The sequence below is a fragment of the Vanessa cardui genome, chromosome 1, assembly GCF_905220365.1.
Source record: "Vanessa cardui chromosome 1, ilVanCard2.1, whole genome shotgun sequence".
NCBI lineage: Eukaryota > Metazoa > Arthropoda > Insecta > Lepidoptera > Nymphalidae > Vanessa > Vanessa cardui.
In genome coordinates, this window is record NC_061123.1 from 10,954,441 (window position 1) to 10,970,981 (window position 16,541).

Genomic DNA, 16,541 nt, shown 5'->3' on the forward strand with positions numbered 1-16,541 from the left:
ATAATAAATATTAAGATTATGTGAATATTATCCGAGCACTCTACATGTCATTTATATCGCCAAATGGGTTCCGTATACATTAATCGAAATTTTTCTTTGACATTGCCAGTCGTAATTATATTGATATTTTTAATTACCAAAAAAAAAATCATCAGAAATAAACATGTTGCTGTTTGTTGTTAAGTTATGTTTATATGATTACGATTCTATACGTATATTTGTTATATTCGAAGTCGGGGCAAGGTGATAATTAACCAAGCAGATGTATATGACAATTTTGGGGCCTCCTTGAAAATCGTTTTGTTGCGGGACTAATTCCCCATGGTGCCTATAATAATTGCCTATGGTGGGGGGGAATTAGTCCCGCAACAGATCAGAAGTTCTATTGAAAACAAATAGCTTTTGATAGAGAAGCAATGAAATTATTACAAATTAAATTTAAAATTTGATTATTTATTTAGTATAGTGAGGAAAAAAAAATGTATATAGGTAAGTTTTTGCCCCTGGAGGAATAAATGATATGTAACAGTGCTCTCCCTTAAGGGCGCATCCTGAGTGTTGTCGGTGCGTGCGCGGTGCGCGTGCGACCCTCAGAACGCACACTTAATCGTTAAATGCGCATCAAGTAGCACCATAGCCTCGTTGAATTTTCTAAAATAATAATTATGTAATATTATTTAAACTAATTGCAATACACTTCATCAGTCATCTTTCTGTTTAATGGGCTCCAGTTCCTCGGGGTTTTCGTCCATGCTGGCAGCCGTGTCGGTTCGGGTCTTGTCTACGGGATATAACCTGCGGGACAAACACTCAGATTAAACGGAATTTGAGGTAATAAAGTAGTGTTTGTAAAAATAATATATGCGATTATCACTTCTTGGTGTTATTTTATTACAATACAAGAAAAAATATATAGAAGAGTTTTCTGTTTGATGTCATTTGAGTAGGCACCACTTGCTTGAGGCCCGTATAGGCGGGCCGACCGTCAGGGCGTCACGATAGCATGCGTAAGCGATTCCGTGGCGTCCGCCGAAAGACGGAGAGGGTACCGCTGGTTTTTTTGTGGGTAAACCCGGTGGACTTTGGCGCACTAGGCGTTCAGGAAACCGGGGAGTCCCACACCCCCCCCCCACTTTCCAACACGTGGGGGAAGCGCGTAAAGCGTTTTTCCAGCGTAAAAAAAAGGCACCACTTGCTACAAATTATAATGCATACTTATTGGTTAGGTTGAGTGAGTAAGCCAGTGTAATAGTAGACATACCATCTTAGACACATATAGATAGGTTGGTTTTTCTTACAGTGACAGTGTCTATTGGCAGTGTTGATCACCTACCATTCTCAAAAGAACCTTAAAGACCTAATAAGTAAGCTGCTATGATACCGAATAAATTCGAAGGTGTCTCACCATCTCTGGTACAAGTAGACGAGGAAGACGAGATCGTCGCGGAAGCAGGCGACGCGGTGCGCGGTTGGCATCGTGATGATGAACGCGAACACGTCGTCGATGAACGTGTTGAACGCCTTGTACATGAAGGCGCGCCACGGCAGCGCCGCCACCGACCGCAGCCGGTAGTTGACGAACAGCTGCGGCAGCATCAGCAGGAACCCGAACGCGTACACGCCGTTCACCACGCTCGTCAGCGCCCACGAGTACCAGCTGCCGACACACGCATCACATCGCTGATACCTCACATACGTCACGTGATGTTTATTGTCAGTCAGTCAAGAAATAGGAGTCAAATACGGAGTCTTAGGACATTACTTTGGACTTCATACTTTATACTCATCTAATATCGAAAGTAATAATTGTATACTAGTTTGTTCAGTCCGTCAAGAAATAGGAGTCAAATACGGAGTCATAAGACATTACTTTGGATTTCATAATTTATACTCATCTAATATGTTTCGAAAGTAAAAACTGTCTAAGTTATCTAATAAATAGGATCACACGGCGTATACGACAAGCTTTTGGGGTTAGTTAAGTCAACCTGGATGGGTACCACCAGGTCAGTAGTTAAACCTCCGAATTATTCCTCCGAACGTTGTGTTGAACGATATAATACAGTTATTGTATAAAAACAACAAAAAACAGGGCGTCGAGTCGACTTCGAGCTTGCGAAAGCGACTCTGTGACGCACGCCAAAGAGTACCGTTGGTTTTTTAGTGCGTATACTAGTAAAGTAAAGTAAAGTAACAGCCTGTACATTTCCCACTGCTGAGATAAGGCCTCCTCTTCCATTAAGGAGAAGGTTTGGAACATATTCCACCACGCTGTTCCAATGCGGGTTGGTGGAATACACATGTGGCAGAATTTCTATGAAATTTGTCACATGCAGGTTTCCTCACGATGTTTTCCTTCACCGCTGAGCACGAGATGAATTATAAAGACAAATTAAGCACGTGAATCAGCGGTGCTTGCCTGGGTTTGAACCCGCAATCATCGGTTAAGATGCACGCGTTCTAACCACTGGGCCATCTCGACTCTATACTCGTATACTAGTGACTCCCACAAACTATTTCTTCATGTATGGGAAACGCGAATCGCGTTCTTCCAGCGAGACAAAAGAAATGGTCGTGTTTCTTCATGTATGGGAAACGCGAATCGTGATAATCCAGCGAGACAAGAGAGATGGTCGTGTGGTACCCGCGGTGCGGCTCGTAGAGCAGCGAGTAGAGCGCGCCGGCGGCGCACAGCGGGTAGAGCAGCAGCGCCAGGTAGCGCATGGCCTCGCGGTCGGCGCGCGCCGTGCTGCGCTCGGCGGCGTCGGCGCGCTCGCGCCACACGCGCAGCCGCCAGCCCGCGCGCGCCACGCGCACGTGCAGCACCACGCTCACCTTCCACGCCTGACGCACACCCCACAAAATCAAAATCAAAGATACTTTATTCAAGTGGGCTTTTACAAGCACTTTTGAATCGTCATTTTACAATTAAGTGAAGCTACCACCGGTTCGGAAAGTAGACTCTACCGAGAAGAACCGGCAAGAAACTCAGTAGTCACTCTTTTTCAACATTTAAAAAAATACAGTCATGTTAGTTAATACAATTATTAAATTAATATATCCTGCTTGGAAGTCAACAGGTATTAACTCCACGCTTTTTTATCATCTATAAAATATTGTATCGAATAATATGCTTTTTCTACCAATGTATTTTTTACGAACGATTTGAATTTACTAAACGGCAAAGTTAAAAATGAATACGTAATTTTATTATAGAAACGGATACCAGCCCCAAGAAGGACTTATTGACTTTGCGGAGTCGGAAACTTGGTGTTATAAGCTTATCCTTACTCCTAGTGCACATACAATGATTATCACTGATTTTATCAAAGTGATCAATGTTACTGTGGATATACATAATATTGTTGTAAATATATTGCGACGCAACAGTGAGTATTCCCACTTTGTTAAAAACATCCCGAAGAGAGTCTCTAACTCCAAGATTATAAATAAACCGGATTGATCTCTTTTGTAAAATAAAGACAGATTCAATATCCGCAGGGTTACCCCAAAGTAAAATGCCATATGACATAATACTATGAAAATAATCAAAATAAACTAAACGAGCGGTATCAATATCAGTTAGTTGTCTAACTCTTTTTCACCGCATATGCTGCGGAGCTGAGTCTTCCTGTTAGGGATGATAAATGAGGACTCCAGTGAAGTGTGGAATCCAATTCTATTCCTAAGAATACCGTAGTATCGACTACATGAAGACCGTTTAAAGATATCTTATAATTTCGCTTTCTTACATTGGGTAGGGTAAAAACTACACATTTTGTTTTTTGAGACGAAACTAAATTATTTACTGTAAACCAATCGTGTATCTGTGATAATGCATCGTTCACGTTCACATAGTAATTACCTTAAAAATCTGTGAAGTATCGCCAGCAAACAACACTATATCACAAATACCTTTAACATAGAAAGGAAGATCATTTATATATACTAGGAATAGAAAGGGACCCAAAATTGAACCTTTTGGAACTCCCATTTTTAACGTAGATCCAGAAGACTATATTCCATTAATTAAAACTTGCTGGATTCTTTGACTTAAGTATGAAGCCTTTAACACCGCAATATTTGAGCTTATAAAGAAGCGTTAAGTGTTCTACACAATCGAATGCTTTAGATAATTCACAGAATACTCCAATAGCATTCTGTGATTTCCCCCAAGCATCGTAAATATGTTTGAGGAGCGCAATCCCCGAATCAGTTGTCGAGCGACCTCTTCTAAAACCGAATTGCTCACCATGAAAAATAGAATTTGTACCGAAATGGTTGAGAAGTTGATTTAAAATATTTTTTTCGAATATTTTACTTAAGGATGGGAGTATTGAAATAGGCCTGTAATTACCGGGATACCGATTCTGTTTCCAGTCTTAAAAAGTGGTAAAACTTTACTACATTTTAACAAGTTAGGAAATGAACTCGTGTCCAAACTTATGTTAAAAGTTACTGCTATATACGGAGCAATATCGTATATGATGTTATTAATAAATTTTACCGAAATGTCCCATATGTCGTTAGTTTTTTAATATTTACGGTTTTAAATACTTTTATGACATCTATTGTAGAAACTGTTTCAAATTATAAATAAATAACGCATATAGAAACATTATTTAATAACCTAGCTGCATTTGATGTAGATGAATTTAAATGAAATGTTATTTTATGGGGTATGTTATCAAAAAATGTTTCAAATAAATTAGCAACCTCTAATTCAGAACTTGTTTATCTACTACCTGTGTTCAATTCAATTGATATCACTTCGTTTTTGGGTTTTCCACTTACACTATTAATAACATCCCATGTGGCTTTAAAACCATTATAAGAATTCAAGATTTTTTTCTTTAAGTATAAGGACTTAGCAGAAATGCCAACTGTTTTATATATTTTGGAATATTTATTGACATATTCTAGATTCTAGGCTACGCTTCGATTCCACCATACTATCATACCCTATAAGTCATATAATTTATTTAAAATAAATATGAACATTACCTCTATTACTGCACTGATGCCGGCGGGAACGAGAACTAATAGTGAAGTTTGTTCATCTAATAGATAAAAGAAAATCACTAATTGTGAGAAAGCACGCCAAATGACAGTCCGAGCAGAGAGACCAGCCAGGGACCGCTTTCGCTTCCAAAACGACACATCATTCTTGAATGCCAGGAAGTCAAATAACAACTGCAAACAAAAGAAAACTTGAATCAGTTATGAAACTTACATAAATTAATATTTGAAAATACTTATAAACAATATAGATAAGGTACATGAATCAAGATGGCCCGATAATTGGACAAATACATCTTAACCAATGACTGGATTTCAAGATCTGACAAGCACTACAAAAATTCTATGTGCCTAATTGGTGTTTATATTTCCTCTCATGCTTGGTGGTGAAGGGGAACAAGAAACCTACATGTATCTTCCATGATATTTAGCACATGTTTATCTCGAGCTGTCATTGGAGTAGCATGGTGGAGTTGCCTCCAAACCTTCTCTAAGCGAAAGAAGATCTTAGCAAAATGGAGGGAATTACTTTTCAACCGACTTCAAAAAGGAGGAGGTTATCAATTTGTCTGTATTTTTTTTTATGTTTGTTACCTCTTAACTGTTCACTGGGGATTTTGATAACTTTTTTTTTATTTATAAACATCATATTCTTAAATAGAATAAGTAATGGAAAAGCATTACATTTGTAAGTAGTAATGTTTTTTAGATATAACACTACATATTTATAAAAAACTGTGACATTAATATTTAATGGTAACTTACATGACAGCTAGCAATTAGGACAGTTGCAGACAGCAAATAGAGATTGGTGTCAGCAAATATTCCCTTAACATCGTCAACATCTTTGTCGCTGAAACCCAAGCTGTGCAGTTGTTCCAATGCAAGTCGCACATGCAATGCCAGACGCAGAGAGCCATATGTGGCGGGAGCTACTGTGACCGTTACATTAACTTCAGGTGTGCTGCTGTTCAGGAGTTGCAAATGGGAAATTCGAGATTTTAAAACATTATGCTGTATTATAGGAAGGAACTTTTCGCCTCGTACCCTGCAAATAAAATTAAAAAAAAAACATTAAAATTTTGGCTTATAAGTGGCAACTATCAATTAAAAAAAAAAAGTTTTACTTCATATAAGGATACAATTCAGCAGGTACTTTATGAACAGGCAGATTTAAGTTGTCTGTTAAAATTGCTAATGGTGCAATGGTAGATATGTGTGAATACGGCTTAATCTTTTTTTCTTTATTTTGTTTTTTCCCTTCATCCTGAAAAATAAATGAAATAATTATTATTAATCACTTTATTACTTAAATAGTCTAACATTTTTTTGTACTATCTTAAAAATGTTTATTTAGGCATATAAACAGAGGAAGATTTATATAAAATATTCTGTTTATCTCAAGAAATTTATGGCAGTAAAATTAGAATAATTACTAGTAAAAGTAATGTTAATACTTACATTAGACTGTAAAAGATTAAATGTAGCAGCTTGCGGTTCAATGTGTGTTACTAAAGGTAATGTGTGAACGGACTCAGTACGAAATATGTCAATAAAATCGTCGTAGAGTCGCTTTTCATCTAATAGAACTGCATGCATATATAGTGATCCATTATTACGAGTCTTACGAGGTATTTTCAGTGTCACAACCCTAAAATTGTACTTTAGATTAGAAAAATATAAGTTCTTAACCTAATCGATAGCATAGAAACATAACTTACACGGTTGCTTCGTTCCGATAATCAAACTTTAAGGAAGTATGTACTTTATTTACAGATGCCTCATAGATTCCATTTCTATAAGGATACTCCTTAACGGAAGTATATAACACTAGATGCTGTACGGGATTTGATGCTAGATAATTTGAAATACATCTTTCGCCACGACTACATTCCGGTGGAATAAAAATTTCAGCTAATGTCCAAATTGTATTAATTACATATCCAGCAAAAATTAGTGATAAAATCAAAGTAATTGAAATGTACTTCATGCTTTTGTCGTTTTGTTTTGTTTTATAGTTAGCTAAAACTATAAATTTTACGCAGGCTTATCACGATACCCAGACATAATTCATTGCTAAGAAAAACTATTTGGGAATAAGACATTGACATTTGTCAATTTTGACATAATACGATGAGCGATTTGCTTGATTTTTTGTAGCAAAAACACAAAATAACGGGTGCTACTCATTCATTTTCAATATTAAATACAATCAAAATTAAAATGCAAATGTATAGATATAGTTTCCTAAAAAAAATATTTTTATAAAATTCAAAAGATTTTCTTTAGTTGCAATATAATTTGTCTTTTTTACAACACGTAACACTAAGCTTAATAAACTATAAAGTCGACGGCGTAGGAACGTAATAAATCGGTGTCTCCAAGGAAATAATATTGATGTTTTGTGTTTTTTATTAAATTTTGAGGGTAAGTATCTTACATTCTGCTCGATGTTACTCAAGTGACTTCTTTGATTTTCCAAATAGCATATGGTGTATGTGGCAAAGTGTTTTGACAGTTGTCAGAGGTGTTTGATATTTTGTTTATATTTCAGAATGATGGATGTATTGCTCAATTTTTGAAGATTGATTTATTACGGAGGACGCGCGAAGACATAAAAAAAATGTTAAGAAATCAGTGTATAACATATCCTAAACAAGGTAGCCATGGATCCTAAAGAATTAAGGGCCAACGCACCACTCAGTATAAGCTTAAGTGATGACAGTACTAAATATGTCCATAGCAGTCCAACGCTGCCAGGTAACAAAAGCAAATCATATCATGAAATTGGATCAAACTCAATGGGTAAGGTGGATGCGATGGCCTCGCGGCCGTGCGCTATTATTGGACCTGATCGGGTACTCACGCAGACCTCTAGTGATGTTTATTTAAAGAAAGCGCCAGTCGAACCTTGGCCTTGTTCAGATAATTCATACCGTCAACCACCTGATTACCCAAACAAGTTATCTGAATATCCACCTATCAGAAACATATCACCAAGACAAACATTCCAAGAAAATATGCAGCGTGTTATGGTTCCACCTACATATAATTCCATAAAAAATAGTGATGAAAGTAGTTTAAAAAATTCAAAGTTAAATATGCCGCAAGAGGCTAAATACTGTGATGTGCCTTATAATATGAATTCTGTGACCAATGAACTAAAAAGTGTTAGAAATCCTGACATTCCTATGTCTAGTGTTAATCCTGCTTATAGTAGAGCTGTACCCCATTATGGGTGGCCTGCTGGTGTTAGTATTCGACCTCCGAGACCTTATGGTGCTCCCGAAATTTACCAGTATCAAGAATATCCCGGTGGTGTTGGTCCAAGACCTGTGACAATACCACATCCTCACAGGGTACATCGTGAAGAAGCTGCTCAAGTTTATTCGGAACGTTTTTATCAAGAAGCTAATATACGGTTTAAGCCATACCCTGTTTTGAAAGAAAAGCATCAACAAACAAGGTATGACTATATAAATAATTACCAAAATAATTTTCATCCACCTGTGTCATTCCCACCTCACAAATATGATTTACAAAAACCAATACATCCCCATGCATATCCTGTTTATTCTCAAGTACCAATTAAATACCTGGATAGAAGAGTCCATGAATCTTTCGTAGATGGTTACCAAAGATCTAATCAACAACCAAATTTTAATCCTCAATTTCATAACCAAGTTATTCACCCTCCGTACGGTCCATCATCAGGGAACTGCATACAAAATAAGTCTTTTACAGATTTGTCAGCTAAAGCAATGGCTGCAAATAAGTTGCCATATGAAGCTAATAACAAAATTTATCTTGAATTAGATACGTCTCGTAACAAAGGTTATCCCATGCCTGAAAATGTTTATTATAATGAAATTAATCATACACAGCATATGAGGAATGAAATTTTATTACAAAATCACTCCTCATTGAATATGCATTCTATGCCACAACATCAAATATATAGAAGAGAGAATATACCTTTAAAACATTATGAGTATAATGTTCATCATAGGAATTTAGATCAGTCTGTAAATTTAAATTATTCATTACCAAGAATACCTTTACAATTTTCACCCAACACTGTTGCGATTTCACCTTCTGACTCAAACACCAGTAATGATACTGGACATACTGTAGGAACAGCTCAAGAGGACTGTGGGTATGTAAGTCAATCATCAACTAATAGTGCAAGAAGTTTAGATGCTAACAGTTTGTCAGTTCACAAAGATAGGTACAGAAGACATGACTACAACAACCAAACAATTCAACGTAATGTCTTACATATTAATAATTCTGAAAAAAACTCTAAAAATAAAACAAATTCATCAAGCAAGAAAAACATTGATGTACGACAATTTTTACAAATGTGGAATGAAGGAGAAGATGAGGCCAGTGAATCCAATAAAGAAATTGTGACACAAATTCATCAGAATAATTTCTCTATACCTCCTAAAACGCCTAATAATCAGGAACAACTCTATGTTCTTGGATTAGTAAATGTACCTAGTGAAGAACTTAGTAAATACGAACATATACAGAAAATTTCTAAACTTCCTGAAAATATAAAAGGTTACAACAATATAGAATTATTAAATCAATACGAGGAACTTTTAGAATCACCACATAACAATAACTACAAAAATATTCAAAAAGTTCATAAAGATCACAACTTGTTGTCTAAAAGGCCAAATGATAAAGAAATTGTATCTTTGCCTCGCCCAGTTTCTCCTTTAGATGTTGAAGCAAAAATCAGCCAATCTGTCATTCATAAAGAAGTAGGTTGTAACTTCGAAATCAAACCATGTAGTCCTGAAATGTTAAATGTAGAAGTAGCAACTCCAATACAAAGTATATTAGGGGAAAGAATAATTGAAAAAGTTGCAAACCCAAATGCTAATATGTCTAAGTCACCAAGGTTATCAATGAATGATGACAATAGAAATCATAGTAATATTAAAATTGCAAGTTGCGATATGATTAATACACAATATACTGTTAATAATTATGCTAATGGCATAAAGAACAACCATTATAATGTACAAGACTTTGACAGCAATTCCGGTATATGCTTAGCCTCTCTCCCGAGATTAGATAATGACATCGAGCTCAATTTTCCTGAAATTAATCAACAATTTATAAAAGCGAATAAAATTGAATCTGATTCACATCTGTTTCAAAAAGATTTAGTGCAATTAAATTTGGATCAAGTCAGCCAAGAAAGAAACAATTTCCAACAAAACAGTAACTCACCATCACAATTTTGTTTGGGTGCGCCAGAAAAAGAATTTTCCAAATTGAGTAAATATAGGAAGAGCAAAAAATGTGATTTAATGCCTAAAGAAGATATCGTAGAAAGAAGTAATGTAGGAACAGCGCAGCAGCGAATAAACAGTGTAATCATAAAAAATCCAGATACAAAATTACCGGAAGATAATAATAACTCTTGTTCTACTGCCAACAACACATTGGGTGAGAATATAAATAACAATTTTAATGCGGATCCAAATTCTGAAAACCTTCTTAATTCTTTACTGCCTGAAAACAACAAAATGTTGTCGTTCGACACTGCTATTGATTTTAGCTTAAATAAAACTGAAGAAACTAAATCGTACGATTGTCTTAGTAAGTGTACTGATGAACCAGATTACTTTAATGATAATGATAATATAAATTTTACACCTGTCACGGTAATTGACAAAGAAATTATATCAAAAGAAAAACCTATAGAGTTACAAATAAAAGAGGTAAAAGAAATTGAAGCCATTGAAGAAGTTAACATTAACAATCAGCCAATAGTGTATTCAAGAATTGAAATAAATGACAATAACGCGTCGATATCTTATGACATGACGATAAGTGACAGAAACAAAGAAAATAGTATTCCTGTTATACAAAACATTTCAAGTATAACTGAGATGGAAGAGTACGCTAATCTACAACAGAATAGTTCATGTGATATAATCCAGGGAGACGACTGCATAGGCGAAACTTCCACTGTATTGGAAACAGTTAACAAAGAAAATATAAATAATAATCAAATTTATACAACAATTCCTGTTCCTGATGTAATCAGTGACAAAGTAGAAAAGTGCCTTGAGAAAAACTTAGAGACTATCGAACTTGAGGTTACACTAGACTCCCATGAAGAAGGAGTTGAAAGTAAAAATGATACAATCATCGCAAACGAAAATAAATGTGATGATGTGGATAAAAGACATATCATATTAGAAACTGAAGCTGAAACTGCTGAGAGTAAAAATATTACCGCTGTTAGAGAAAACAGTACGACAGAGACTGTACTTAGTAAAATCACGAAAAACAAAATTGATGAAGGATCTATTTTGCAAAATGCAACTTCAGTGGAGAGTAATAAAAACATAGAATTATCTGGAGTTTTTGATGAAATAAAAGAAATTGTTAATAGTACTGAAAATAAAAATCTCGAAGAAGAAAAAGTCTTAATGGCAGTTAATGCAGATATAATGGAAATAAAAGATATAAATGAGGAGCTTGAGCAGTTCCAATATGTGAAATCTTGTCCTATAGATTTACAAGTAAATTATAAAACTGATGATTATACTGTCATATCAAAAAATAATGATTCTTTATTGAAAGACAGTAATCAAGACACAAATATGATTGAAACGAAGATGAGTGACTTATCAACCGCATTGGATTCATCTGAATCTAGTAGTAACTGTGAAAAACAAATAACACATACGTCACTTAATAATGATGGCTTAAAAAGTTCAGAAAATAATAAAGAGGAACTGTCGGAACTTTCAGATCAGGATGAAGAAAAAAATTGCAATAAAGAAGAATTAGTTTCATGTACAAATATAAATAATGAAAATCTAGAAGTCAGTCAAGTAATTAGCGCTAATAAAGAAAAAGAAAATATTAATAATGATGAGTTAAGCCCTAAACTGAAAATAACTAAGTCCGTTAATAATCCATATCAGGAAAGAAAATACGATCATTTTGCCAAAGAACTTTATTCACCTAGGATTCAAAAACTAATCACATTTCATGAAGGGGTTTGTAAAGTAATACCAAATAATGATGACTGTTTGAAAACAACAGAAAAACGAATTGAAGTAGATACTTCAGACGAAACTTTAAACGAAAATGATATAAAAGAAAGCAAAGACATAGAAATGAAAGATGTGGTGCAAAATGATGTAGATGATGTCATAGATTTCTCTGAAAGTTGTTCGAACGAAGAACAAAAAATTAATTGTGATCCCATCGATACCCAAATAGACGGCAAAGATTTAACAAAAAGTCCTGAAGATGAAATAATTCCTGATGAGGAAGACTGTACAAAAAAGACAAATTGCGTCTCTTTTGTACGACGAAATGTTTTAAAAAGATCTTTATCAGAATCAGCATTAGGTGATTACGAAGAAAATGAAAACCATTCAGTCTTTTCGCCTACCAAACGTAAAAAAAGAAATCATAATATTATAAATCCTGTGATTTCGGAAGAATTGTGCAGTATAATACAAACTAACCGAAGAAATTCTATATCGACATTCTACAATGAAGAGAACGTGTTTATACTAATAGACAATGATATAATTATAACCGAAGAACAGGATGATGCAGAAAAAATGTACTACACTGAAATACCTGATGATTTATCGAATAATATTTCGCAAAATGATTCTTCGAATAATGAAAATTCTACTTTAAACACAGAAATGGTTTCAGACGAGACTAATCAACTCTGTGAGTATTCGGATAATTTAAATTTTATCGAAGAAAAAACCGTCGAAGAATCATGGGTAGAAGACGTAGCTTGTATAGAAACAGTAGTGAGCGACGACATAACTGATGATATTGATTATGATAATATGTCACCAAAAAAGAATAATATTGACGATGAAACTACAAGCGATGACTCTGCTATATTTTGTGATAGTAAACATATAGATAAAATAAAAGATATATATGGTAACAATATGTGTAGTAACGATACACAAATACTGCAAACCTTATATATGACTCCACAAATGAATGTTAATAAAACTCTTGTTGATATAGAATCTCATAGCTCAGTTAAATACCAAGATTATAATGAGACATTAGATCTTTCACCAGAAAATGAATTTGTTGATAAAACTGAAGAAGAGATTTCTACATACGACACTTACGAAGTTACGAATGAAAAAGAAAACATAAGTGGAGAAGATATAAATATCACAAAAGTAAAACCAAATAAACGGATAACGGATAATGTTTACGTTACAAGTGAATATAAAGAGGATACAGAAAAATGCATTGTACACTCATGCGAATCGAATGATGATTATTTGATGAGTTCAACAAATGCGCTATCTAGTTATTCAAATTCAAGTTCACCTGAAGTGTCTTCTACAACATCGGAGGAGAAAAATTCAAGCATTTTATTAAAAATAACAAATCATAATGGATCTAGAGTGTCGAAAATTAATGAAATTGGATCCTCGGATCGATTAAGTTATAAACTCACTGAAAAAAAAGAGTACCAAAACTATAATACAAATTTTAGTACGTCTGGGACATTGATTACAAAAGCTGCTCAAAAATATATACCACCTTTAAAAGAAAGCATACGCGATCTCAAAATAAAACTTACTTTACCTCAACATCGCCTTCACACTTTGAAACAACTACAAGTATCCAAAGTAGAACCAAAGATAGATAATATAATAAAATATATTAATAATAATACAAAACAAGAAAAACCAAAAAAACCGAAACCAAAATTCGAAGATGTTCTTAAAAGTATAGATGAAATTCAATTTAAGAAACATAAAGACAAAATAAAAAGAGGAAAAAATGGTATACCTAAAGTAGTTATAAAGAAAAATGAAGATGGGGCACATTATGCCAGTAGCAAAAGATTCGATACCAATGAATCGTATAACCCGGACTTAACCGGTAGAAAATGGCAACCTTGGGTTTTCCTCGAAAAAAATAATTTCATTGATAAAATGGCTATTAAGAAAAAAGTAAACGCCGTGTATTGTCACCGAAAAAATAATTACGTATTAGCGGAAAAGTTTAGAAAATACAAATCAGTTTATAACGCCAACTTTGTCATATCCCAACCTAGCTCTGACGATTCAGCAAAGGGAACCTTGAAATATACAATTAGATTGAAGCACAAATAAGTATCTATGCACTTCCCTGACTTAGACACATGATTTTAAGCCACCGGGGCTGTTCCTAATAATACATCCCACCACAGTACGGCCTTAAGTCTATCAAATACATTCCTTTATTGCATCAAAGATTTATATTTATAGTTACCCATATAAGTTCGCTACTTAGATTTATTTAAATTATTATTAAACAAAGCCAAAATGTAATACGAAGTGATAAATATAATGTTACAATAAATACGCAAACTGATCAGATCTGTAATTTGTTGATTTGTTAAAATTCTATTGTTTTGTTACTTCTCTCATTCCTTTTTTTTTTAAATAATTAATCGCAAATTTTATTTCTATTTCCTATTATGTTTATTATTGTTATAATGTTTAACGTCAACGCACGGTAGCCATAATGAGTATTAATATTGTTCATTTTTAAATCGTAACGATTTAGAAACTAAGTATTTTTGAAATTGTAAATAGATAAGATAATTGTGTTAATAAGTTCAATTAATTTATGTTTCATTGCAAACATAATATATTTTTCCTTCAATGAATGTGATGCAGTTGCATTTCTCAGTTGTTGATTGAGGGTATTGTGCGATTATTAAGAAAACTTTTTTAAATTTGATATCATTTATATTGCTCACGTAAATTTAAGGTCACCAAAATTTTGAAGTTAGATAAAGCAGAAATATAAATCGAAAGTACAAAAAGCGCAGTCATATTGCGAACTATTGTTACATTTTCTCACGACTGTTGGACCATATTCGACGATTTAATTGATAAAAGTGTTAAAGTTTTTAAAGCCATGTGATGTGTATGTGATTAGTGAATTAATATTCGTCGTGAGTAAAAATCGGTAGTTTGTTCTCAGTGTACATTTCAATATATCTGTAAATATTGTACCTCTTTCCGTAGACACCGCTATTTTAAAAATATTTGTATGATGTTTGCATGATTTACGAAAAAGTTTGTTTTAATTAAATAACCAAATACTCAAATATATATAACGTAGCAGAATTTTATTGTTTGCTCGATTTGTCAACCGTTTTGATGATATGCCTTCGAACAGTTGGTGAATCTGTATAAAGTATTTGTTTACGAGAAGCAAACTAAATAGTAAAATGTAACACGAAGTGCCTGTTAACTAATGTAATGAAAACAATATAAAATAATTGTTATAAATATATTTATTTAAAACCAAATTAATATTTACATTGTTCGTTATCATGCGAGGTAATAGAATTATTATTTTATCTAAAGACATATTTAAATAAGTATTATTTAAGTTCTACAGTGCCTTCCAAAACATGAATAATACATTCATACGAAATGTTATAAAAAAGTATATTATTTTTATTTATTTTTATCATTACGATATTTAATAAATCTGTGAACCGTTTTTAAATAATGTTTGCTCATAAAACTTCACACGTTTTGTAAGGTGCTTCGAAAAGAAGATGAAACAAAATTTTTAAAAAGTTCTGTGAGTCATGTGATCTCAAGGAAGCTCCATTCAAAGTTTTGGTACATTAGTGCCTCAATCATGTTTCTATAAAATACTATTTTTATATTATATACAGGGTGTTATATAAATATACCAAAAATGTGCTTTTATGTGCAAGTGTTGCCTTCGTAGATATGTAATTAATAAGAATGTAATACTAAGTAGAGTTTACTTTAAGAACTGTTTGTATGTTGGATACGACTGTTTTAATTTATGATAGATTTTATACTATTATTATTTCATAAGGTGGGTATTCGTAGAGTGTAAACAAGTTACTAATTGTAATACAAAATGTACAAAGATATTGCTAACTAAGAAAAATGACTTTAATTAATTTCAGTTGTGTATATTTTAGCAATTTTAACAGTTAATTTTTATAAAAAAAAAACAGAATAAAATGATAAATATTATTATTTAGAGGCTAAATTACGTTAGCATAAAGTAACTTTCAAGCGAGTCCTAATGACTGAAATGAGGGTGTATTTATTGCGAAATTCAATGATCTTTTGTTTCATAGTATGTTTGTTACGCACCGTTGAGTGGATTGTTGAGTTTTCTGCACTTGTTGGGAATTTGTTATTGAATAAATATTTTACTGTGGTTAAAGCACTTTAATTAAGGGTTACGGTTATACCTAATTTTAATTAATATTAAGTATTCGTTCGACGTTTAATGTTAACGCATATCTTATTATGCCAGTAACGCACGTGATAGTGTGTCGTGTTACACGTTATATTATCACTATTGCTCCACACATACATAATATCAATGAACGGTGAGCGAGGGATTCGTTTTAATAGAATTATTGTTTTCGAGTGGTACCTAGTTTTGAAAATTGTTTAAAATTGACCAAATAAATGTGTTCTAAATAAAAG

At 33.5% G+C, this 16,541-nt stretch overlaps 2 protein-coding genes across 2 annotated transcripts; one reads left to right on the top strand and one right to left on the bottom strand.

Annotated features, from left to right (window-relative positions):
- Window positions 1–387: 387 nt before the first annotated feature.
- LOC124531384 (cleft lip and palate transmembrane protein 1-like protein) lies at window positions 388–7,112 on the bottom strand. Its single transcript, XM_047105993.1, has 8 exons — window positions 6,741–7,112; window positions 6,481–6,670; window positions 6,147–6,286; window positions 5,785–6,067; window positions 5,005–5,193; window positions 2,645–2,844; window positions 1,406–1,657; window positions 388–795 (listed from the first exon to the last, which is right to left on the bottom strand). Exons 1-8 carry the CDS (start codon window positions 7,007–7,009, stop codon window positions 702–704), a joined length of 1,617 nt encoding a protein of 538 aa, XP_046961949.1. The 5' UTR covers window positions 7,010–7,112; the 3' UTR covers window positions 388–701.
- A 248-nt stretch (window positions 7,113–7,360) lies between these two features.
- LOC124544474 (protein PFC0760c-like) lies at window positions 7,361–16,540 on the top strand. The gene is made up of 2 exons (XM_047123048.1): window positions 7,361–7,446; window positions 7,574–16,540. The coding sequence occupies exon 2, from the start codon at window positions 7,686–7,688 to the stop codon at window positions 14,172–14,174; it is 6,489 nt and encodes a 2,162-aa protein (XP_046979004.1). The 5' UTR covers window positions 7,361–7,446; window positions 7,574–7,685; the 3' UTR covers window positions 14,175–16,540.
- The last annotated feature ends 1 nt before the right edge of the window (window position 16,541 follows it).

Bases quoted from the DNA above. Each gene is read 5' to 3' on its own strand.
- LOC124531384 (XM_047105993.1), bottom strand. From the start codon at position 7,009: ATGAAGTACATTTCAATTACTTTGATTTTATCACTAATTTTTGCTGGA. The intron at 6,287-6,480 runs GTAAGTATTAAC...TTTATTTTTCAG, and splicing joins TTAATCTTTTACAGTCTAAT to GATGAAGGGAAAAAACAAAA. The intron at 5,194-5,784 runs GTAAGTTACCAT...TTTTGTTTGCAG, and splicing joins TCCTAATTGCTAGCTGTCAT to TTGTTATTTGACTTCCTGGC.
- LOC124544474 (XM_047123048.1), top strand. From the start codon at position 7,686: ATGGATCCTAAAGAATTAAGGGCCAACGCACCACTCAGTATAAGCTTA.